The sequence below is a fragment of the Mugil cephalus genome, chromosome 3 (genome assembly GCF_022458985.1).
Source record: "Mugil cephalus isolate CIBA_MC_2020 chromosome 3, CIBA_Mcephalus_1.1, whole genome shotgun sequence".
In the NCBI taxonomy this organism is placed as follows: domain Eukaryota; kingdom Metazoa; phylum Chordata; class Actinopteri; order Mugiliformes; family Mugilidae; genus Mugil; species Mugil cephalus.
The window spans coordinates 10,124,791-10,150,922 of record NC_061772.1 but is presented as its reverse complement, the minus strand read 5'-3'; the positions used below and the strand labels follow the sequence as shown (position 1 = coordinate 10,150,922).

The 26,132-nt window shown below is 41.5% G+C and overlaps 1 protein-coding gene across 1 annotated transcript in view; it reads left to right on the top strand.

The window, feature by feature from the left end:
* The window catches only part of LOC125005839 (CUB and sushi domain-containing protein 1-like), a 372,481-nt gene that overhangs the window by 230,263 nt on the left and 116,086 nt on the right, over positions 1-26,132 (top strand). Inside the window, exons 11-20 of the mRNA XM_047581471.1 lie at positions 4,507-4,610; positions 4,827-4,939; positions 9,729-9,911; positions 10,116-10,301; positions 15,675-15,815; positions 18,900-19,021; positions 19,170-19,242; positions 20,570-20,708; positions 21,736-21,923; positions 22,221-22,409. Coding sequence (XP_047437427.1) covers positions 4,507-4,610; positions 4,827-4,939; positions 9,729-9,911; positions 10,116-10,301; positions 15,675-15,815; positions 18,900-19,021; positions 19,170-19,242; positions 20,570-20,708; positions 21,736-21,923; positions 22,221-22,409 — 1,438 coding nt within the window. The remainder of the gene's footprint in view (positions 1-4,506; positions 4,611-4,826; positions 4,940-9,728; positions 9,912-10,115; positions 10,302-15,674; positions 15,816-18,899; positions 19,022-19,169; positions 19,243-20,569; positions 20,709-21,735; positions 21,924-22,220; positions 22,410-26,132) is intronic.

Below are 26,132 nucleotides of genomic sequence, written 5' to 3'. Positions count from 1 at the left end.
ACGTTTGCAGTGGGTCAGTTAAGGGTCGATCACATTTAGAATAACGATTTTTGCCTATTTCTGTCCTGTTAAATATCACTCTGCTGTTTGGAAAACAGCCTTGTTGTGGCTGATGGTCATGATAGCAGTAGTTAGGCTGGTGTTACTGCCACCGAGAGGAAACCTACACTTGTGTGTGCTACCCTTCGCAGGGGTCACTTAAGCTTATTTGGTAGTCGAAATGGCTCACTGAGCTTAATTCATTAGACGGGTGCAGTGTTGACATTTTAACAGGACCCAAATCAAATCGTATTTTAAGGGAAACCTGCAACAGCATATTAAGTGTGGCAGGGAGGCTAACCTCTGACTAGTCGAGCTAAGAGTGAACGCTGAGAAACATCGAACCTACTGGAGTGCCCTTAAGCAGGACGATCAAGCTCGACCTGCCTGTGTGCAGCGGACAGTGCAGCGAAGTAATAAATACGACTATTGATTGATTTGACAATAGACAAAGAAACACACAAAGGTAGGTGGTTTGAAGGTAGAAAGATACTTGGTATATTCACTGTATAACTGCTGTTTATGGACGCAGCCTGGAACTTTTGCCCTTTTGCTTCAACGTACAGAGCTGATAATGTTCACATGTCCCTCCCATGACTAAGGCTGACCAGCAGACTGTCTGACCTGACTGCCAAACACAGACCCATGGTGAATTTAGGATCAGAAAGATTATCCGTTTCTCGCCGTGGCCTTAAAATTCACAGCAGTACACAACTTTACAGGCTGATTGGGCGACGGTATTTCATTGTGCGTTTGGACTTCTCAGAGCTCTGGACAATGTTTAAATGGCCTATTGAGCTGCTCTCAGCTGCTGCTAATGACCTCAGAGTGATGATGCTTCACTTATGGCTCTGCAGAGCATCTTACATAGAGACTTTTTTTCCTTAACTGATCTTCCACCTATAAAGTTCAATTTTCAACGTGAGCGTCTGAATAACCAAAACCTGATGTACCGTTACCACCGTTTCTCTGATGTGAGGATTTGTAAAACCTAAAATAACACTTCCTTTCTTTCTGAGGTGAGTCCTTCTTTCCCGTCTTCTCGGTTGCTTTCTTTGCTGTGGAAAATAAAGAAGTTAACCTAGTGTAGTTTCGGATCGCAGGCTGGTCTTAATGTCTCCCCAAATGGGCCTATTTGGATTTATTGAACAGCACCGAGCTACTTGCTAATGTGTGATAACGCTTCAGTTCCTTCTTTCAGGTCTGCCTTGACTCTCTAGACAGTAGACACACACATACGCGTAAGTATAAACACATACATGTAGGCAGAGAAATGCAGCCAAACGGCGCTCACACACATTTGGTGAAACAGCTGTGCCCTAACATCATTCTGCTTCAGCTGTCAAGACAGAAACCTTAGAAAACCACCACACGAATAAATACGCTTGGATGCACAGGAAACCATTGTCTGTTTCTGATGCGGCTTCGCTTTGGTCTTTTTCGTCATGGCTTCAAGCTGCTGTTGCTGTACGGTTTTAACAACAATCAGCCGTTCCTGCGAGAGACTTGATATTTGAACTCAACAGCCAAACAAACACAAAGTGCTTCTTCAGGTTCGCACTCCCTGAAATGCATAGCCTGGAAACCAACACCAGCCTCCACCCCCACAAAAGTTTTGTGCGGGAATGTTGATGGTGAGTCACTCCGTTGGGAACTGATTCTGCCTTGACTCTGACAGGCCTGTCAGATCGTTTGGCCGGGCTTGGTGGTGGTGATGGACGGAGAATGTAGTCATACACGTAATGTGAGTGTAGTTGAATTGATTTTATTTACAACAAAACGGCTCTGATTTGTTGTAGGATTTTACAATTGTGTGAGGAGGTTTTGTTTTCTGTGTATTGGTTGAAACAACCATGATGAAATGTATATCAAACTCTGGTTAACAAACTATTGCTACAGTTGCTGTTAAAAACAGAAAAAACACAGAGAGTAATGCAATGGATTAGAATGACTGATTCTAACTTTAATGTCTTAAATCCTGTGATCTGTGGGGAGCAGTGGTTTCATGGCCTCAATGTTCTGAATCTTAAATTACTAGAGTCCTAACTTTCCTTTTTTGGTGCAAGACAAGACCACACGCCCATGCTTGCAGAGGATGCCAGAAGATCCAGAAGTTTGTCGTCATTTTGTGTTTTGCGCAGCTGTTACTTAAGCGTTAGTCACTATAAACCGATGACAGAGAAGTATTTACTGCAGTGTTAAAATATATCTTGAAGTTGTTGTTGAAAACATGCCTCCATAATTTCCGTCCTGTAGCTTACATGAAAATGACATTCATTTCAGTTTTAGCAGCTCTCGACAAATCAACAGTATTTGTTTTGTCACGTTTCAGCTCTTAATGATATGTCTTTGAAATTAGTTGTTTGAAGATTGTAGCCTTTGTATCTTTAACAAATCCACACAAACTCAAGTGTTCATGTGTCTCTCCGGTTACAGCGAAAAAACATGCCAACAACTAAAGCATAATGGTTTATTAATGCTCCTGCTCATTTGTGGTTAGCCATGAGTTAGTACCTCGCAATGTTGTTTTGCATCTTTTTCTCATTATTTGTAACCATTTTGAGGAGACTAAACATTGCCAGAGGCTGCAACAGCCATCGTACACTGAGAGTATAAAGCTTTTCACAAGCATCAGTCTCACATTTATTGGTCTGTACCTTGAATTTAAGTTACAACTGTCAAAAATAATCTTTTTTCCTCTTTTTTTTTAAGTCTTTTAAATGCGATCTTGTTTGTGTAACGGTGTGAGATGAGGTTTGTGTATGAGAGGACCCGTTGAGCCATGTACGAATACACATACACGTGGCTTCATTGCCATTCTCGTCATGATGGCAGATAATCCCTCAGACGGTTCCCTATCCTTAAACATTATCTGAACATTTGTTCGCCATTTATATTTTGACAAAGTGCAGCCAAAGGCTTAGCGGTGCATGGCTGACTCTGGCATGCTGAAATGCTTTTTAGTCTCCTTATCACCTGCGGGAAGGTTTTACTTCACTGTGGTGTGATATGCCATGTGATAGATTCTCATCCAGAATATCATATGTTCGCAGCTTGTGTTAGTTCAATAATGCACTGGAGGCTGGCTGATTGGGAGCGTCTCTTTTTGTTCTTGGAGGATTCCTGAACATAGCACAACAGCTGCAATCATCCTGCTGTCAGGGATATGATCTACAGCAAATACATAATGGATAAGCAGCAAATAATAGAATACCAGTAAATACCAGTGCCTCTCGGAGCGCTCAGGAGATTGACGATCCAGTGCTGTTTGTATGCAGCTGCAGCCGCTAAGGTGCCTTCAAGTAAGGCATTTAACACTCAATTCCAGTAGAGTTCACTATGTGCAGGTCCCACAAGTGACTTGAATGAAAAGGAGAATACTGCCAAATAAAAGCAAGGGTGCTTAAGCTTGAGAGTTTTGTTCCTTGTCCTCTCTCTTTCATTAAAGATGGATTATTTTGGAATACCCATATATATATCACCGTCAAATTAATTATTAGACCTTTGGCGTAGCAGCTTTAATTAAATGATAGATGATGGTCACAACCAGGGATGCCAGTGGTCAGCCTCTCACTCTGGGAATGTTAGGACTCTCCCATTTGTTTCCCCGCGCTAAAAAAGAAGACACGGCCACGGCCTGGTTCATCTCCCTTTATTTGTATTTCAGCGGCTGTTTTACCTGCAATAAACAGGGTTGCATGATTTCCCAGTTGCCGGATGATTCATTTCATATCGTGGCATATCCTAGGTCTCCTCAAGAATCCTTGGGTATTTCCTGTTTAATTAGCTTCCAACATTTTGTGCCGGTCGGCTCTATGACCGAATGAAAATGTACATTTAATAACTGATTTTTGAAGGAGACCAAAGGTACCTCTGTTTTTGTAACACAGCAGCGCAGTTCCACTCCTCAGTATATGCCCTGTGCTGTGATAAAACTCTGGGACTTTAGGCTGGTTTTGACCGGGATAATAGAAGCCTGCTTCCTATTTTCTGCTCTAAAATGATTTTCCTCTGAGTCATGGAGTTATGAGGTCATGAAGCTGGCAGAGGTTGCCAGTCTTTTCAAAAGGCGTCTCTTTTCTTTTTTTTCTTTCTTTTTTTTTTTAGTTTAGAAAATGCTACCTCATAATGGGTGCCATTAATTCAGCGTTATTAACATGCAATCCCTAACATCGTATAGCGATTTGATTGCTCGAGAGGTAGCTGTTTGTGAAACAGAACTCCCATTTCAATTCCAGGCTTTCAGATTTCCCCAGTGATATAATCATTAGTTTCTATTGCTTGAAATTGTAAGGGTGGAAAAGCATGAGATCATCCCTGCAGGAGCTCATAATAAATCTCTCCGTGGCTCTGTGTCTTTCCTTCTGCTTTTGTCTGTATTCTCACCTATACATGTGCAGGTGTTTAAAGCAGTTTTTTTGTGTGTGTGTGTGTGTGTGTGTGTCTTTTCTTGTTTTGTTTTTCTAGGTAATAAAGCTGTCATTTGAAGAGTTTGATCTGGAAAGAGGATATGACACACTCACTGTGGGAGATGGAGGCAAGATAGGAGATACTCGGAGGGTACTCTATGTGTAAGTACCACTTACATTCTGGCCTATAATATAGTGTTATTGACATCCTGCTGTAAAGAACAAGCAAATGGTGGCACAGGGACGGGTTAAAGAAGCATGGCACTAATGTGCAGGTACATATTGTGTTTACTATATGTATCCTGTATACACACTTTATATAGTTAAAGTATAATGGCTTAACAGTTAGTGAATTTGTTTTTCTGCTTGTGTGTGTAGACTCACCGGCTCCAGTGTCCCTGACCTCATCGTTAGCTTGTCCAATCAGATGTGGTTACACCTGCAGTCGGACGATACGATCGGCTCCGCTGGCTTCAAGGCAGTGTATGAAGGTATGGCCTCGCTCACGGTCATTACAGACACTGCAAATGGTAACACATACACACACTCGGTTACACTGAGGTATGCTCCCTCTAAATAGGTAGCTTTTATTGCAAGTCATTTTTTGATGTGCTGTATGCAAACACATCAAAAAAAAAAAAAAAAACTGGTTACATGTTGAATCTTATCAAGTCGGTGCAGTTCTTTATATGAACCTGAACTAAATGAAACTGAAGCAAATTGAATCCACTCAAGCCACAGAGTGAGACAGGTAAGGGGAGAAACGTAATTTGATAAATATGGTGACAGACTAAGAGGGACACCAAAAATTTGACAAGATGGGTCAAAATGACAAATGGATCGAGATGGAATAAACGGCGTCTGAGACAGAGAAAGGGAGGAGGGGGAGGAAGGATGGAGGTTGTGCTCTTGGTTCTGCTTAGCTCTGTTTGATTCAATGATGTTCCTGACAGTGTTGCCCAGGGTCAGTTACTGTTCAAAGGAATAAAATCATTTTACGGTAGATATAGAAACTTGCGTGTGTGAGTATGTGAGCAGGTAACTGGAATGTGAGACATTTAGTGTTGTGTTACAAGCGTCTTTGGCTTAACGTGAAGCTAAGCAGACAATGATTTTGAATCAAAAGCTGAGTTTGACGCTGAAAGTCTTCAAATAGCTGGGCTTTTTTTTTTTTTCCTTTTCACGGCATGGCTCAGGTAGTACAACGCACGCAAGTGACTCATCCGATATTATTACAAGGCAACGACATGAGCAACACAATGATTATTTAAAAGAAAAGAAGGAACACACTAACAACCAAACAAACAGTCCTTTGTGACCTCTGGTAGAGGTTGTATTTTCCATGTTTCCCCGGGATAAAACTTGTGAGTGTGTCCTTGCATGGATATATGTGATGCTGTCACTTGGTATAATGTCACCACGGTAGGCACTTTGATCAGTGCTGCGCCTTGAGTGCTCTTAGATTTCCAGCCCTGCGAGGAAACCCTGCATGTGTGCGCCGGTCCTGCTTTTGAATGGGATCGCGTTGGACTTGTTAATCACTGTAGCTCTGTGTGATTGACAGGTCCAATGCCAGTGCCTATGTGCATGAATGACAAAAACAGAAAAAAAAGTTCATATTTAATACTTAATACCTCTCATCAAAGAACTTACAATCTGCATTTAGGATTAACCTGTAGCATCAGATGCATCAGTGTAAAAATGTTTAACACAAAAATGTGCGTATGGATTTTTGTTGCTTGTTGCCGCAGATTTGAAATCTTTATTTTTCCAGACCTGCTACAAACATCAACCTCAAAATTAGTTACTTTTACAAATTGCAGCTTTACACGTTTCTCTGTTCTGCAGATTGCTGTGCTCTGAAACATGTTGTTGATGAAATATCTTGAACTAGGATAATTTTATCAGAGATTTGACTAATGGTAAAAATTAAAATAAGAACTTCAAGCAAAATGTTGTGACATTTTGTGACCTTGATAATCGTCTGGGGGTTCCACATAAGTCAGTGATGGCTGATGATCACAGAACACCCATGTTGGACCCACCCATCACGGCTCGCTTATGATCCTGCGGGACCTAGATGCCGTAACCTACGCATGTACCCAACGCCAGTACGAGCCATTTATGCTTTTGTGCTCGTAAAGTCTGGCTCGCACTGTGACAACACCACCCAAAAGCTAGTCGCTGCCGTGTCTTTTTCGCCAGTCAGACACATTTTTGTTTCTACGATGGCAACTGAAACTTTCACTGGAATTTAGCCAAGGAGTCACACAAATATTTGTATCTCTGAACCCCCTCAGTCAACCTTTCTTCAATGTGATCCGTCTTTATTGATCCGAAACAATCAATCGCATAATTGCAGAGATGGAGAAGCAGCTGGAAATACTGAAGTGAAAACACGCTTCTACCAAGCGGACCAATCACAGCTTTTGTGGCCTGCATCGCTGAGCCACGAGGGTACATTCCTGGGGAGTGTGGCACGTCAGCTATGGTGGTAGGGTCTGCTTAGGTCTGGATTGTCGCCATAGCTACAGCGTCAAATTGATGCAGACGTATCATTCTCCACAGCCCTATGTTGCCATGCGGTCAGGTACAATCATATAGAACATATACTTTTTATTATGTTGCATCAGATTCCACATAACAAGCTGAGTGTTAAGAGCACTCAAGGTCACCTGCACTTTCCCCAGGTCTTTTTGTTTAGGACCATAAGATAACTCGCTCTGCATTTGCTAGGTTGCATAGATCGTTATTTAAATATCCCGCTGTGTCTCCATGTTTAGAGAAGTGTGCATTGTTAGTAGATCACCCTCAGAGCTGGCTACTTTTTCTTTATTGTGGCCTCCAGTAATTTGTCCTGCTTGGTAAATCTGCTCCTACAAATTGTTCGCTGTGAGGGATTAACTACATCAAGCAGTTATCTTTGCAAGTGCATTTCCATAATGTACCAGCGTGAAACTAAATTTGGCTGCAGTGTAGAGAAATACACTGAAACTTTTATGCAATGCAGAAAGGTTTTTTCTTGCTTTTACCGCATGAGATTTGAATACATTTTTCATCCTTGTTCTTTATCATCATTATTATTTGTTTTTTCTATTCTCATTCATGTCAATTGTGCGGATGATATGTTAGTGCGAACGTCATTGACTTGTGAGTGTGCATATGCTCTGCACACTGGTTAAACTCTCAACCTTGAAAGACAAAAAGTGACAGAATAGAAGAAAGGGAAAGAAGTAACTAAAAACAGACGAAGAAAATATGAGAGAGACACTTACCAATATAATGACAGACTTACCTGCGGCTCAAGATCGCTGATATCCATCCTGACACTCATCAACGCTGCGACAGCCGGCCACACACTCACACACACGCACACACACACACACACACACACGCCTGCTGCTTCTTTGAGTATTCTATTCTCGTGGACGTGCTTACATCCCAACAGATAAAGTCAAATTGTTGAACACACGCACGCATGCACGCGCACACCACGAACACACACCTCACCTTGAGATGTGTTTGCCCAAAGCGAATCCAGAGGCATGGGGGAGCATGTGTTACAAGACGACAGACGTCTGGTGGAATGTCAAATTTTAAAGTAGGGAAGCGAGGGGAATGTAATGGATAAAAGCACACTCCCTCGTGGAGAATAAGGGATTAAACATGAGTCACAAATCAACCGAGTGGCATCGCGGGCCAGGTTGGCCGTACCTCTCGCAGGGTTCTGAATTAGAGCAGGAGCGATAAGGAGAATGGGACAGTGCGACGCAGGAGGACTCCCAGAAAGAAAGAGCAGGATGGTAAACAAGCAGACAAAGGACAGACACAACAATCAGTGTGAGTCTGTAAATGTGTACACAGGAGCCACAGGAAGTCATATTTTATACATCGTCACTCACATCAGCGTTCCTCTCTTCAGTGTTCACCTCCCGCTGGTTACTTAACAAGAGTATGCATGGATCTTCGTGTGTGCGTCTCCATCTACCTGTGCACCTCCATGTATTGTTTTGCCTTTCACAATTAAAGCTGAATGGCGCCACAATTACCTTGATGGCAATTAGCTGTGAGGAGGGGAAACAATAAAAATGAATTTCTCACAAGCTGTATATCTGCCTCTTAACACGGCAGACTCCAGGTGTATTCAGTGTCTTTCGTGGTCCACAGAGCGATATGAACTTTTCTCCTTCTCTGTATTCTGATGGCTTAAGTAGGGTCAGTTTGAAAACAGTCAAAAACACACTCAAAGAGATTTCGTATGAAGCTGTCGACCAGCCCGAACTGTGACATGTGCATAAGGTACGGGCCTGCCCAGAGGTTTATGGCTTTTGGAGGAAGGTAACAGTGACTTTATCTAATATGACTGATAAGCCTTTACCTCTGGAGCCGACTCTCCTTTTGCTCAATGACGATTCACAATTGGGGCTGAATGAGAGACAACGCAAGGTTTGGTTGGCTGGTTTAACGATGCGTTCAAAATATTTGTACTGGTCGACTGTGCTGCAAAATTGTGATTTCAGTAAAACAATTGCTCACAAAAAAACAAAACACTCAAAGAACTGTCCACAATATCCTTCACCCCTCTGTCTCTGTTTTTGAGGAGATTTGCTTTTAAACGGCCTTGCTGTGATGAACTTCTTTGGAATTGTTGCGCAAATATGCAACACACATGTCACTATCAGCTGTCCAACAATCAAATCCCAGATGAGGTTTTTTTTTCACTTTTTTTTTTTTTCTTGGACCGTAAGAAAGTCTGAAATGAGTTCTGAAACAATCACTGGAAAAGGTGCCGCTATAAAAGGATTTTATATCATCTTTTTTTTTTTTTTTATCCATCCTGGCAAACCTAACAGAATGACTTGTTTAAAGAATTTGATTCATTCAGTACAAAAACATTTGCAAAGTCAGAGGAGCCAACTGGAAGTCAGCCATGCCATCAGTCATGCCCCTGCGCTCGACAAAGAAGGACGTTAATGCACAGACTCTATGAGCCTAAAATTGCAGAAGTGTGTGGAACGTTTGGGCACCACGTGGACGAAGCCTGGAAAACACATTCACCCGCTGGGCATTCAGATAAATGAGCCGTCATCTTGTAATCCCTTATCTAGTTCCCCTTAATGCACCCATGGAATTGACTCGTTGGCTATCACAACATCAGCACATGCGTGTCGTTTAACCCCTCTTCACAAACAAAAGCTGACAGTCCCTTATCTGAATGTCACCGTGTCACACGCTGACATTAATTATCAGTATGAAAACATGAGCTTCTGTGTGTCGCAGAGATCGAACGAGGAGGCTGCGGCGATCCTGGGGTGCCGGCATTCGGCCGTCGTAGCGGTGATCGCTTTCAGCACGGTGACGTCCTGACCTTCTTTTGTCAGTCAGCCTTTGAGCTCGTTGGAGAAAGAACCATCACATGCCAGCACAACAACCAGTGGTCTGGCAATAAACCAAGTTGTGTCTGTAAGTGCGCATACTTGTATTTTTTATCTCTGTTCCATTTGTTTTTTAAACCTTTCCTTTCATATTTAGTTTTCACATGATCCCGTTTTACTTTGCGGTTTATTATCTACGTGTGCCTTGCCACTTACATTCACGCTCAGTTACCTATTAAGTATAAACACATTTCCTTCCTACTTTCCTTCATTTGTTCCTTCTCCTTTATAGTCTCCTGTTTCTTCAACTTCACGGCTCCATCAGGGACTGTATTGTCCCCGAACTACCCCGAGGAGTATGGTAATAACCTGAATTGTGTGTGGTTGATTATCTCTGAACCGGGAAGCCGGATTCATCTCCTCTTCTCTGACTTCGACCTGGAGCCACAATTCGACTGGTTGGTGGTCAAAGATGAAGGTAATTATATCTTCAATATTTTCATCTTAATATTTCATCATATTTTGTAAACGTGGTTTTAGTTTGAGAAGTAAAGTAACACCTAAAGTTTTGAATGTGCTTCACTGCTGAAATATGTACAGCGCGTCTAGATCTGTGGATACTGTTGCAGATTGGATAAGGTTAAAAAGATGAGTGGCTGGTAAAGTGGATGGATAAATAGATACTTGTGATATTTATCGTTTGATCACCTAAATAAGTTTGGACTTCATATTAATGGCAGTGCATTTAGAATGCTGGTCTGCATTGTAATCAAGGGTATTAATGTAAAATGGATCAAGCAAAGCCTTGATTTGACTTAATGATTATTAAAGACGTTGTGCTTAATTCATTGTAAACCTGTCCGTCTTCAGGGATGTCTTTTTTCCGCGCATTTTGTAAGTTGCAGGCAGTCACTGCTGTCGCAACCTGCAAACTGAAATTACTTGGAAGACACAGTTTGTTCTGATTAGCGATGAATCAGGGTGCTGCGCTATCAACATTCAGAAATCTTTTTACGTTTTACCTCACTATGCAAAAAGGTTCACTCGAGGTTCAAGCTTCAAGTGCTGTTCTTTTGACGTAATGCATACCGCTTCAAAAAGTAAGTTAACTTACAAATCGCTTGAAAACAAGTCAGATAAAAACAAATCAAGTGAAACGACAAATGCTTTTAATTAACACCCCATTGGACGTTAGTTTGATGAAAGTGTTTTTATTTCCTTGGCCGGCTACCAGATCAAGCATTTAAAGGATCACTACTCACTATTCTGACGCTTCAATGTTTAGAATGTTAAATACTGGTATTAGCATGCCCAACTTAAAACTCTGGTTTTTTAGAAGTACACAGAAAATGTTTACTAATCAATTCGAATTTTAGGCTGCACCACAGTTTTAAAGAATATATTTAACACTTTAGCACTGTCATTTAAAAAAAAAAAAAACAAACCAAAACAAAACAAAAAACTGTGATAACCACTTAGACTGTTTTGTCATTGATAATGTCCATTTGTGACCTGATTGGTATTTCCTAACGCTCGCACATAGATTCCACTGTGAGACCTCAGTTTTACATTCATGCGGCCATTTACATTCTGCACTTAAGTCATCAAAAAAATGTCATAACCATTCAGCACTGGTTTTATATGACCTTGACACTTATGGCTTTGCCTTCTTAGGTATTCATGAATAAAGGAACACTGAAATATAAATGGCAAACAAAAGTGAACCTAGCAACCACAGTAATAACCTAAACCTCCCTGGAGCTGAGCAACAGTCGGTAGCATGAAATCTGAAAAAGCCTGAAAAAATGTAATAAGCTTTTAGTTCTACATTTGAACAATATAGAAATGGTTAACGCAATCAGAAAGCCACCGTTTCCATCTGATATAAAAGATCATAGTGACAGAGTGGGACAAAAGACTTTTCTCTAAATCGCTCCTCTTAAGATAAGTCAGCACAGGATCTTGTCACTCTTTCTTTTATTGTCACACAGATTCTGTTTCTCTTGTCTATCAATGCAATAATGAACAAGTTAAAGGGCTTTTGTATCGCTGGAGAACAAAGAGACTGACGCCTTTTAACTCAGTCACTGTGGAGCTTAATTGAGTCTAAGTGCATGAGTTACGAAACTCTAAGTCAAGGAGGAACTTAAGAGGAAAGTTCCAGTGGGACTATTTTGCCGAATATTTTTGTTATGCGTTTATGATCACATGGATTTTTTTAAGCTCAGGAATGATGAGAAACAGCTTGGTTATCACACAAAAAAAATGAAATGGAAAACTGCATAAAACATCGCACATTTTCACTGCAGAAGAGAAGCACGTTACAGCAAAATTATACGCGGCTCTGTATGTAAATGGATTATTAAGACTCGGATTAAAGTTTAAGTGTTAGATTTTTGGGGGAAAGCGCAGTTGTATATGTCAAAGGCTGAGTTCTATCACTGAAAACACGCAGTTGCTTTAATTTAAAGAGGCAATCTCCAAACTAGTCAGTGTGTCTGGACCCTTATTGTACCCTAAAGTATATGTAGGATCCCAAAAAAAAGACAAAAAAAATGGCTTACAGTAAAAAAAAACATCCTAATGTATGAAACTGTGTATCAGCATGCCTGCACATAATTCTCCTGCATGAATCAAGATTGACTCGAAAACGTGAATACGTCCACCCACTGCACTCCCACAATTAACCATAAATGGTCAATGCGACTCCCTCATGAAGACTAATGTACACGTCGTTCCTGCACAGAACGGAGGCACTGATACACAAAACAGACTCACAGGCTGGCTGCTGCGGATGCTAATGCAGCAAACAGGACAAGTCCTGAAATTTAACCAAGTGGTAAGAGACACAGATGAGCTTTGGATCCTCACCAGAGTGTCAGCTTGCTAGTAGCAGCTGGGGGAACTCAGTATTCAACTCCAAAATCCACCGTAGAGGTTTTTCTGTCCTAACCCTAGCATAGTGATGAGTGCATGGACTGGGAGACGCAGGGTGAGTTGATAAAGGCCGTAGTTTTCCAGTCGCAGTAATCTGACCGCTGCAATGAAAATGCCCAAATACTGTCTTTAACTGCCTAACATTATCGGAATGAACTACAATAGTGTTCTGTTCTCCAATTCTGCGAATACACTCAAAGCATTTTAAGATTATTTCATCACTGTGGTTGAGAACAAAGACCAACAGCAAATTGTCAGGTTTGGTATCTGCTAAGGCTGAGCCAGACTCTTCAGATATTCAGTATCGTTTCAGATAGATAGATTCTCAAAGCGTAATAGAATTTGCTGACCTAACTTAATGCCTGTAAATACCTCTATGGATCACGCTGTAGATATACTCTACCAGTCAAAAGTTTGGACACACCTCAAGGTGTGTATAGTTTGATATAAAGTGAAGTGTTCTTTATAAAATAGCAGTTCACTACCTCACCATCTGTTTTCCCAGTCTTACACATGGATCGGAGTTATCGTACAGGTGCAGGAGTATTGTCTGTCCAAATTTGCCTTTACAAACATTTTCCATCTTCAAATCCCTGTTTTGTATGCATGCAGTGGTGATAAATGAGGCCCCAGAACATGAGACATAAAACCGCTCGCTATGTGTGAGATGGCCCTTAGTGGATGTGAAATACTGGATGGCAGAGGCCATAATGAATAATCACCACTGCCTGCTTCTTGTGCTCATGCAAGACTGCAGGTGTTTTCTGATTAATCACAATTCATGCTGCAACACCAATCAGGTAGACTCCTGGTGAGCCATCAGCAACATGAGGCATTGTGATGCTTGTGACAGTGAACTGAAGTAGTGCATGCCGATAGCTTATGACCATGAGTTGACATTCATAATCAGCAATCCCACTCAAACGAATTTCCAATCACATTCAATCAACACAATAAGGCAGTCTTTACAACCCCACAATGTCTGTCGTGTGTTCTTGATCGCCCTGGCTGCTGCCGGTGGTTAATCTGTTGATTTCTACCTGCTACAAACTGCTGTTACTGACTCCGGCATTTGATTTCCTCATCCACCTCCTCAGCTTCCATCTTTTCCAGTGTCGTATTACCATATTTGGAGATGACATCTGTTTCTTTTTGCATTATGTATACTCCATATCTCACAGATATGGGCCTGCTGGGTTTTGTTCTTTGTAGCCCGTCAGGGTTTTATTGCACTCCCCACTGTATCCGTTGCTGCTGGCTGTATCACTGGGGTGCACCCTCAAGTGCAGAGTGTATTCTGCCAAACAAAAGTGTATAACCATTTGTTGTGGCAAATGGTCTGAAGCTGTGACACAAATGACTCAGACGATACTGAGGTGATGCATGGTTACAGCCGCACAGGCCAGTGGGGAAGTTTCAGGACCATTCAACTGGTATACAGTGGGTCCTTTAATGGCCGTAGAGTGATGCCTTAATGTCTGAGCGTACCTTAACATAGCTGCCTGTTTCAGCCATTCATTGCAATCATGTACCCCTGAGGGGATGATGGGTACTTCGAGACGGATAATGCTCCCTACATGGTGCACAAGTCACATTCAGATAAAACAGCATTAATGATCTGGACGCCGCAATCAGCTGACATCAGTCTCTAGGGGTTATGCTCAAATGCAGCAGAAATTCGGCCCAAGTGTGTCTATGCAACAACATTTTGCAGCCATGAGGCATTGATGGGTGAGTTTAATACCAAAATGCGGGTTCTTTGCTGAGTCACTGTAGAGACACTATATGTTATTAGAGCTAAAGATGGTTCAGCACTGGGCAGTTGTCACTGTCTCTTATATCCAGAAACCGAGAGATATGAATCAATGAGAAATCTTCTAAACGATTTAGTATGAGTTTAATCCAACATTAATGAGATGGTCCGTGAAACAAAGCTGGAGTCCAGGGCTTTTTAAATGTAATGATATGTGCGTTATATTCAATCACTAGCCGTACCACGCAATGGTGATCGAGCTCTGTCCCTTGGATAGTGCAGCAGAGTTTTACATGTGTTGCCTGCAACAACAGTTATTGATTTGCTCGAGCTGAAAGGGAAAGCAGCCTCAGCAGTGGAGACAGCAGGGCCGGCTACAACAGCTAGGAGAATGGTGGAAAAACAAAAATTAGGAATGTAACTAGTGTCCCCTGAATTCAGCGTCTCTGGTGGTCAGTAACAATGTCCAAGAAAGGCTTCTGATGCTCTAGACTCTGCATTTGTAGGAAGCATTGCTGGAAGGGATCAATGCTGAGAACAAACACAAATTACTTTTAGTGTGGCTGTTTGTGTGTAATTGCTGTCATGACCAGAAAGCGGATGCACAGTAGCTTTGATCCTGAGGTACATTTACACACAGCAGTCCTTCCACAGCGCAGTGGACAACCACTTCTTTCTAACGGATCTGTCTTTAAATATAAACTATTGGTGTCAGTCATTTTCCACTCTGACAGAACCATTCTTCATTATGAACACATTTCATACTCTTTGTTTGTCAAATTAATTCATCTGAAATGACCAACTAATAGGCAGTTTATAGGCTAATGGTGCAAGCCATTCTCCACGTTTGACAAATGCACAGGAAGGGTTGAATGTGCACGGGAGAAGCGGGGTCAGCGAAATAATTTCAAAATAGCACATTAGGATTTGTTTAAAAAGGATTGTGAACAGCTATTAGATCATCCCAGTTATCTCTCTCTTTAGCTCTAATAACATCTAATACATCCCTTGAGATCTCTTCAGGTGCTTTGTTTTTTTTTTCTCTTGCAGGAGCCCTTCGCTTTCCAAGTTTGTCCTTGGCCTAATGTTATACAAGAGGAATTAGATGAGAGCCATTAAAATTCGTCTCTAAAAGAATGTTTGAACTGTGTTTCATTTCAGGTCTGTCTGAGCCAACAACATTTGGGACCTTCTCAGGGAAAGACGTTCCTTCACAGATCGCCTCGAATGGACACATCATGAGACTGGAATTTCAGTCTGATCATTCTAATACGGGGAAAGGCTTCAATATCAGCTATACTAGTATGTACAGTCTACTTACTTATCTGTGTCTGTAGGAGTTCTTCACTTATAGTAAAATAGATCACCCGCAGTGATTTAATCATGTTCGCCACAATGAAAAGTAACGCAAGATGGCAGCTTTTCATGCTGCATATTATATTTATCTTAATCACTTCACTCTAACACCGCCAAAGTTTCTACCAAAAGCCGGTTTACTGTCCAAACAATTTGCATTTGATCTTATTGCGGTTTTGTCCATATCCAGGGAAGTCTGAATACCCCTAAATTCCAAGCAGAAAAAAAAGAGCCTGAAATCTGTTATTTGTGCTGTGGCATTAATTTGTGTGCCATTTTTTTTTTTTTTGTATCTTCATTTTCCCCGCAGTTATCCAGCCAAATGTCAGCGTGACATTGCGATTGAGATACTCCCAAAGCAGCCACAATGGGGTTTTGATTGCAGAAAATTGTTGAACAATCCAAAAATGACAGCAGTAAACATCCTCAGAAGGGAAGATACTGGGCCTCTTACTCGATACAGAAGTTTGTACCGTTGTACAATCGGAGACAAAAACAAACGTCAGTTGTCTATAATTCAATACAGCTGCAACATACAGTATTTACTGAGTGACTGTTAAATGGTGACTTTTCTTGACCAGACCAACACTGCCAACCCTGTTCTCACTGTCTCACTATAAATGTTTTCTTGTAAACCACAAGATACATCTGGGTGTAAGTAGACAAACCCCTTTTAAACCAAGATAGATAGACAGATATCAGGCTTTTCTTTGGATGTTAAGCACCAACTCAAAGTCTTTTTATTTACTATCTCCAGATATCGAGTCCATTAAAAGTCAAATACACATAACTGCCTCGGGCGAAAATGCCTCTCCATCATGACGTTAAGCAAGGCAGAATAATAGATGAGTGACACAACACGCACGATAACCGCTAACGTTCCCCTAACCTGTCTCCAGTTTTGGCTATCATCCGTTTGCATGCGTTACTCAATCAGTAAAGCCTGTCCCATTGTCAGGGTTTGAGCCCGACTGCCGCAGCCTGTATATTTATCTGCTCTAAGCCGAAGCAGTTCTGCATGACTGATTCTGATTCATTCTCTGATGATTACCCTGCAGTTTTGCACCATTTCACACACTGATGCCCAAATGACCTTGTCTCTGGTTCTTCTTTTAGTTTCATTTGACAAATGAAACTACTAAGTTTGTTTGTTTGTTTGGTTGGCTCTTCATCACCACACTATGTTTAATAAAAGTCATATATCCAATCCTGACACATTCCCCCCACAATAATACTCACAGAAATGAAAGGCTTGCGCTACCGTTCAAAATGTGCCAAAAGTTCCAGAGGAATGTGGAAATACAGACGCTCTCATCATGCTCCCTTTTTCCTATTTCCTGTTCCTTCCTTATGCAATGTTTTTACTGTGAGTGATTGTATAAACACACAAAAATGTTTAACCACAATCATATAGTTTTTTTTTGTTTTGTTTTTTTGTCTGATCTCATAAATTCTACTGTGGGACTTAAAAATGATCAGCCATCTTGATGCTGTTTCGGTAATTTGGCCCATTAACATTTTAATGCATATATGAATATCAATAAGTGATGTGGGAGTATTTCGATCTATTTATATGAATGATGTTAGAAACGCAGACATGAGAATTGACACACACGACTGTGTGATTATATGCTAAGAGCAGGGCATTTGGAGCCAAAGACCGGTCACAGATTATCATAAATGTTGACTTTAGAGCTTAAGTACAGTGATCATATACAGAATGCGGACGCTATGTCTAATTACTTACTTTTGTGGTTAGATTTATCTTAGGATTTCTTCACACTGTGCTGGAGCTGCTTCCAAAAAGAGAACAAAGCCACTCTCCCCATTAGTCCTTAATTAATTGCTAAAGCTGATTTCCCCATTACGTAGCATTTGCAGGTGACTTATTGTTTTCTCTCCGAAACAAATTGTGATTCTGTTGATGTCATCTTGTCTGTGATGGATTCTCAGCATTTAATGAGAAAAAGTGAACGCAAGGGCGAGATCACTGTACTCGTCCATAAAAATTATTCATGGCCAGCGCAAATTCTCTTCCTTTAAGATAGATCACGCTGAGACAAAATGTTCAACACACTGTCGTCAAAGTTCTGTCTTTTTTTCCCCTCGATCCTTTTTATTCATTGTTTTTTTCTCTTCTCTCCAGCCCATCATGTAGATCTCCATCTTTCATTCTAACCCAGCCTTCCTCTCTCAGTTTTTTTCTCTCTTTCATTCACACACAATCTTGTCTCACGCTTTCTTCCTCTGAAACACTCACAGTACATTTCCAGCTACTCGAGACAGACACAGATCAGATCAGTGTTTTTTCCCCCCTTTTCACCTTGGCTTTTGTCTCCATTCTTCTTCTTCTGGGTTTATACTTTGAATATTTTTAGTTTTTTCTCTTTTTATCCCTCCCAATCTTTTCATATTAGTCATCCCTGTCTGTGTCCCTGGCCTTTGCAGTGTGTCCTCTGCATGTATATTTGAACACATATGGAAAAATGCAATTTGGTTTTCTATCCGTCTGCCATCATATGTAATGTACTCAATTTTCTTCTATTCCTCTGTGTCTGTCCCTCTGCTCTCATTCCCTCTCCATCAGTAGTTAATCAACCTGAGACATGTCCAATCATTGGGTGTGTGCTCCAGGTGGGATCAGGTTAATCTCTGGAATGGGGATAATATAAGCTAAACATGACAGGGTTGAATCCACATAAAGATAATTCCATTCACATATTTTCTCAGGGGAGATGTCACATTCCCTGAAAGTGATACAGCAGTGGTTTCACATTTTTTCTCTGGTGGAACCAATTTTCAGGTATTGAAATAAATTTAAAAGCCAAGGAACATTGTTCAAATCAGTAAATATGCACATGCATTTTAAACCACTTTACTACGGACTGTGGGTGTCAGTTTTCTACTGGTATCATTTTTTTTTTCCTCCGCTTATATTATTTTTAATTTGCCTCTGTTGGTTACAGTTCATTTGGTCGTGAGTTCTGTTGGCTCCGGTTTAATCTTGCCTCTGTTTGTTTCTCTCTGTAGCGTTTGGTCAAAATGAATGTCATGACCCGGGAGTCCCTGTCAACGGTCAAAGGTACGGTGACCAGTTCCAGCTTGGCAGCTCGGTGGCTTTCCGCTGTGATCAAGGATTCATAAGAACACAGGTAAAAAATAAGAGATTTTCAAATTTACAAAAGGTTTTATTTTTCAGGATTAGTTGTTGTGATTGCTATTCATAGTGCTGTGTCAAGATGCCCGTGTGAGCAACAAACCTCGACATGACCTAATATTGTTGTTATTGTGTATTTCCAGGGGTCTGATCAGGTCACTTGCATCATTCAGGATGGAAATGTCGTTTGGTCTGCGGCTGTACCTCGTTGTGAAGGTAAACATGAACAAACACACACACACAAGCTGAACTGCTGCATGCATCAGTTATGCGTAACAACTCAAAGGGGTATAAGATGACACCGTTCAACCGCTTGGCTTTCACTGTGCCGCTGAAATGTGTTTATGCGCCAAAGCAATTGTATGAACTTCTCTTCTAATTGCTTTTAGCCTCCAGCCTCCCCACACTTATTCAGCCGGTTAGCACGCATCCTTCTCTCTCAAAAATCATCTTAAATGAGATTGGCACAAGTTGTGCTGAAACCCATTCAGAGAGACACATTCATCACATTCAGACTCTAAAATGCAGAGATCTATCCATAGTGTGCAGATAAACTGTTATGAGGAAGTCATAATAAAAGGACAGTGAATGTACTGTTATTTCAACGCTTCTTTTGAAGGCTTCCACTGGCCTGTGAGCTATTTTTATATCGGCCCCATTTTGCATCTTGATTATATTGTCTAAATGACTTGATCAAATGCCGCCTGTTGCTAATAAATCGGATGGAGGAGACAATCGAATTTAACAGGACGGTCCTCTTATTAAGCATGGAGTATGGGAACATATTACCCCTCCCGTTGGACGGTGGCACATTTTTTTTTTCTGCCCTGCCGAAAGTCGATCAGAGTACCCACAGCAAAGGGCAAAGGTGTTAGTTACTAGAGGACAAAAGTATGAATGGGACAAAAGATAAGCCGTTGCAAATTATATATTGTAGAAAGAAAAAGGATACTATGCACTGCATTGTGCGCAGACTTTAGGACTACAGTTTGTTTTCAAGGCTGTTACTCTATATGTTCCAAAAGTCAAAGAGTCAAAGCCGAAGATAATACAAAGTTAGAAATGTTTGTTTTAATAATTGGGATATAATTAAAAAAATTACTGTTATAGCTTGTTTTTGCACATGTAATAAGTTAGATTTTCCTTTGCAATTTTGCCACTAGCGTCAGTACATTTCAGTTTTTCTGCAGCCTTGAGAGCTGCTGATTAATTACATATTTTTTGGCACCATCTGACACATAAATATACTTGATTTCCTCTATAAACTGTTGGTCTATCATTATTTTAGGCTGTTTCAAACACAAATAGCTCGAAATTGTTTATTGTCCATCGAGGCTGGTGCGATATAATTTTCTGAAGGTAAATGTTTACGTGTGAAGTCTGGAAATTCAGAAAAGATTAGAGCGCTAAAATAAATTGAGCAGGTGACAGATCTGCTAACTTAATGAATTATCTGCGTCGCGCTCATGCCATAACAGAGTTGCAAGGGAAAATGATTAATTTCGTTCCCCGCCGCTGTGTGCGTGTCTTCGTTTCCCTCCAGCTCCCTGCGGAGGCCACCTTACAGCTCCGACTGGCGTCCTGCTGTCTCCTGGTTGGCCTTCCTTTTATAAAGACTCTCTGAACTGCCAGTGGGTGATTGAGGCGCAGACAGACCACGCTGTAAAGATACACTTTGACAAGTAAGTTATTTAGTTTTGTGCTCGCAGAGAGACATTTGTTTCTCTGAGAGAAAACGACTGGTTGTCATGAGCTGGATAATATAGTTCTTAGTTCTGGTTAAGTGGTGCATCATTTAGTTAGTTAATATTTTAGTTGGTCACCCTTTCAGAAGCAGAAGTTAGTGAGATATAAATGAAGTTGGTGAGTTACTGCTGCTGTAAATGATTAATGCTGGCTTTTTGCACATTTTTTTTTTTCTGGAAACAAGGCACAGACGGATGCAGTGTAGCCTGAAACTGCTACAGTATCGCTGAAATTTGTCTCTTTGGAAAGTGATTTAAAAGCCAAGTTATGTTCACCCTAGACGAGGCATTTCATTTTTGGAGGATTAAGTATTAGCGCCACATACACATGCCTGGTGCACATTTTTTTTTTCTTCCTCCATTTGGCCTGCCTGCTATTATTATTCAGCGAGTGTGTCATACAGTGTGTCAGTGATTCTCTGCTCTTGGTTTTTTCTATTCAGCCGTTTAGTTAATTGCATTTATGTGCAAATTTTCTCGAACCGCTATTTGATGGCTGGATTGATAAGCAGCAGCAATCAGGGTCCCCCAAAAACATCTTTGATTCTCAGGGCCCTGCAGCCACAACTGTAGGTAATTGTGCAGCCGTTCAAGTCAATTACTGAGATTGGAGTATGGGCAGAGATAGAGAGAGGGAGTGAGGCAACATGTCAGTCATTTGTTCTGCTAGTTAGTTAGACATGGTAGTTATTTGGTTGTGTTAGTGTCCTGTTATTTAAATGTGAGTCAATCATTTCCGTTATTTCAGTGAGCTCAGTTCAGTCTTATTTCTCTTTGTTCAGTGCCTTGACAAATGCTGCATAGTCCCACTTCAGTGTGAAGGCTGTTTATCGTGCCGATATCATGTGCTCTCTGGTGTGAACAAATACTTACAGTCAGTCACGTTTCCATGCGCATCATGCGATTACTTTTACTGTATGTGTCATGAAATTACGCGTGTTTTCCTTTTTTCATGTGTGTGTAGGTTTCAGACGGAGGTCAACTATGACACGCTGGAGATCAGGGATGGCCCCTCTGTCTCCTCTCCGCTGATCGGTGAATACCACGGCACCCAAGCGCCTCATTTCCTGATTTCCACCACCAACTTCCTGTTCCTGTTATTCACAACGGACAACAGCCGCTCCGCAGCAGGCTTCAGCATCAGATATGAAAGTAAGCCTGACTGACTGACTGACTGAATGATTGAATGACTGATGTTGGACGATGTTTGGAAGACATGAAACATGCACCAATCAGGCATAACATTAAAACCACTGACAGGTGAAGTGAATAACATTGACCATCTCGTGACAATATGATGGTCTGATGGAGAACATTTGGGCAGAACTGTTTTGGAGACCTACACAATAATAGGAAGGTGGTCATACTGTTATGCCTGATATATATTTAAACACACACACTCAGCCTCTTGACGCTATCATATTTGTGCTTGGCCGATGTGATTTTCAGGTGTGAAGATGGAGTCAGACTCTTGTCTCGATCCCGGAATCCCAGTCAATGGTCGTCGCCATGGCAGCAGCTTTTCCATTGGCTCCCGCGTCTCATTTGCGTGTGACCCGGGGTACACACTCAGCGATCAGGAGCCGATCATTTGCGATCAGAATCATCAGTGGAGTCACGCTCTTCCCAGTTGTGATGGTTAGACTCTTTCTTCCTTTTATTTTAGCCCTGGTCACAGTTATGTGTTAATGTGGGGATGGGGATGCATTCACCTGGATTTCCACATTCTCCTAACACAGGAAAGCCAAAATAAATTAAATATGTCAGACACATACTAGTACAGCAGGTCGGTGTGGTCACCTTGCTCCTCTGAGGATAAAACCCCTTTTTTTTCTCCTACCCCAGAATTGCTTCAAATGAAAAACTGAAAAGTGGTTTGTAAATGCATTTTTCAGAAGCAACACCAAAGTCTGTGCTTGGCAAAGTAATCTTGATATGAATTTAATCTCGCACAAATTCTGGTCTGATTGATTATGTAAGCCTTAGAGCTGATGTTTTTAATTTCTTCCACTAAACACTGCAGCTACAAAAGCGCAGCCAGAATGTGTTGTTATGGTAATTTGGAGCCTCTGAGATACATACATATGTTAATCTAATGGTACATAAAATTGCATTATCCACTAAAAATTGGTGGAACATAAATGCTATGGTTTGTTGCGCCATAGCTACAGTCAGTTAGTCATTTTTTTCTGCAGATCCATCCTTCCTCCTTCAGTCTATCTCTTCAGCATTTGCTTCTGCAGTGACAGAAAAAGGGCGGGGGCTGTGCCAGGGGGCTGATACTGACTCAGTCCTCCAGTCTATCACCAGGTGACTACGTATTGACAGATGGCCACTGATCCTCACATCCACGTGCAAGTTAAAGTCTACAGCAAAGTGGCACCAGAAAAAAAAGTCACTGCAGGCATGCAGAGAACATGCAAATCCAACAGCCGTTTGGCTCGTTGGTGGGGAATTAAAGATTGGACACGTAGGAGTTTCAGTTTTTAACCAAATAAACTGAATTAAATAAGAGTTGATTTGCCCCCCGGCTTGTTTTAACCCTGTTGAATATGTGGCAAAGGGCATCGAGTGCTGCAGCAGCTCCGCCTCAGCTTCATGTCAGTCTCCTTGACCTTTGGAAGTGTTTTTCACCACAGTACTTCCTGCACTCACCTGCTCCGTGTTTCTTACGTGAGATGCGTTTGGGGAGGGTGAAGTATAAAATACAACTTGGCCTAACATCATACTGTCTAACATCTCATCCTGGCCTTATTCCAAATTTTCCAGTACACATCTTCATCAGTCCGCACTTGCTCCTTGAGGGTTTTGTAGCCAACTTACTTTTCTCCCCTAACTGGTTCAGGACCTGAACATTTTCCTTATAAATGTAAAAATTAAAGTGGAGCAGATAGACCAAAGGGGCACGAAAGAGGTTCAGCCAGAGGTAGAAGACATGAGGAGAATGGGGAGTTGGTGAGTGTTCCCATCAGTAACTTCTTTCCTGAATACTAGGATATTTTAAAAATATATATATATATATCTGGCCCCACTCATCTGCTTTTTTCACATTTGTAAATGGCAGCTGCAGGGGTTATTGCAAAATGCGTCCTCTCTCCAGTATATACTACCACAGTGACTCAAGTTGTAGCTTCAGCCTTATTGAATTTATGCTGGTCAGCATCAACTGCTGAAGCAGATGGTCACTGGTCACTGGCAGGCCATCCCGCTCAGGATTCTGCCCACAGCTCGTGCCGTCGTGGGAAATGAATACACAGCGTCCGATTTGATCTGCCGATTGAAAAGAATCCAATTTAAAAACCAAAGTCAGGATGTCTCAACTAGCGGAGAGGGTTCATACCGAGGCAATCTGTCTCACACTATCAGCCATATACCATAAGCAGTTTTAAACGACCACCGTGACATTTTCAATTTTCAGCCAAGCATGCCATCTCACCAGACAGCTGTCACATTACAAGAAACATTATTTCAGAATGCCACTTTGCAGAAACGGTGTGTAAGTCTTAACTAAAGTGCGGTGTGTCACAGTTTGCTTTTGGGCAAGATTATAAGAGTTATGCTAGGATTATATGTCAATTATACTGTAACCTGACTATTCTGATCAAGTAGTCAAATGCCATCCTTACCTGGTCTTTTGGCCTGCTCTTTTTCTGCCTACCGATAGGTTAATATTGTTCATGCTTTGCAGCTGTGGAAAGAAACGGCGGAATCACTTGGATTTTTCAGGGAGCAGCTCACCTAGACACACATGCACACATTAACGGCAATAGTGTTATTTGCGGTTCACGGCTACCGAGGTTCATTTGTGTGACTAAGCGACACGCAGCCTTTCCACAGGAGTGCAGAAATCGTTCCCCCCGAGCTGCTCGTCGTATTCCTGTAGGTCAGCTAAATCGCCAAACAGATAATACAGAACACTGGCTGCTCTTTTATGTGTCAGGGAGAATATTGAAGGGGCGGCTTGACATTTTAAAGCTTGCAGCTGGTGCCAAGACAACAACTTGTTAGAAGTGACCAAAGTCACAGTACCCCTTTCAGGAAAAAAATACCACAGCTTCATCTAAAAGGAAAGGAGATAATTAAAGGCGGAGAAAATGTTAAAGGCAGGAAGGAGGAAGAATGAAATTGAAGCCTGACGTGTTGTCTTTTTGTATTTACTCCTCTCTCCGCCGCTTCTCAAGTGTCTCTATCATTGTCTCTTTTTTTTTTCTTGTTGTACAGCTCGCATTTTGTTGCACGCACTCATTAATAATCCGTGTCTGTCTTCTCACTCACAGATCATTCATCCCACTGAAGTACGCACCGCTACACACAGTACATACAGTATGCTGGCGCTGACATGCACATGTGCTTCCCTCAACAAGGGTCATTTAGTCAGACAGTGTCCTAGTTTTAGCTGAATCCTGGCGGGAGAGAGAAAACACTGGCAGCGGTTACCACAAGACACAGCTAGTCAGAAAGAGGGTGAGAGTAGTTCTCATTACAGCTACTCAAGTGCACCTCTGCTGAAATGTGATGTAGAATGAGATATGGAGGGTGAAAGACATCAATAGGCACAGAGATATGGAGGGAAAGGTGACGATTCTGTCTGCACACTGGAGTAGCTGCTGTATGAGGAAATAAGAGAAGATGCGCGTCTATCTTCGAAATAACAAAAGGGAATTTTATCAACCTTGCACTGGATTAATTGTTACATTGTTTATTTTCAGGATCGATGTTAACAGTGAAACAATTTTTTTTTTCTTATTTTGGTGCCAGTCAAACACCTTGAAGCGCTATAATTGTATTAAATTTAACTGAGCTGAGCTGAATAGAAGTGAAAGGGACAGAGGCACAGTCAGAGAGAAACAAAGAGTCAATATATTATCTCAGTTCAGCAGTCTCTAATGCACTGCAAGAACACTTTTACCCTCCATTACGTTACTGTAGTGCTTTCAGTTCTGCTGTATTCCAAATGAATTTGTCTTGTTCTATATCAGTGGTTTGGCCCGGGGTGGGGGCTAGGTGTGTCGTAATACACACAGGCATGCGCGCAAACACACACACATGCACACACTCTCTGTGAAGCCCATGAGATGATGCTTTCCCTAGCACCTTAATCTAACTCTAACTCTTGCAAAACCTGATTGTAACCTACTCCTCAACTAGAGTCTTAACAAGTTTTAACCTTTTACAGAAGTTGTGGGGTCTAACCAAAAGGGCCACACCTAGAGATGGTCATCGATAACCGGCTCCAACTGGTTCAATTCATCAATATCATTAGCCTTCATGCTTATCGATTCCACTTACAAATCTTTACATCCCAGTCCAGATGGTGGCGGTAATGCACCTAAAAGTTGTTTGCCAACAGCTATAAAACAA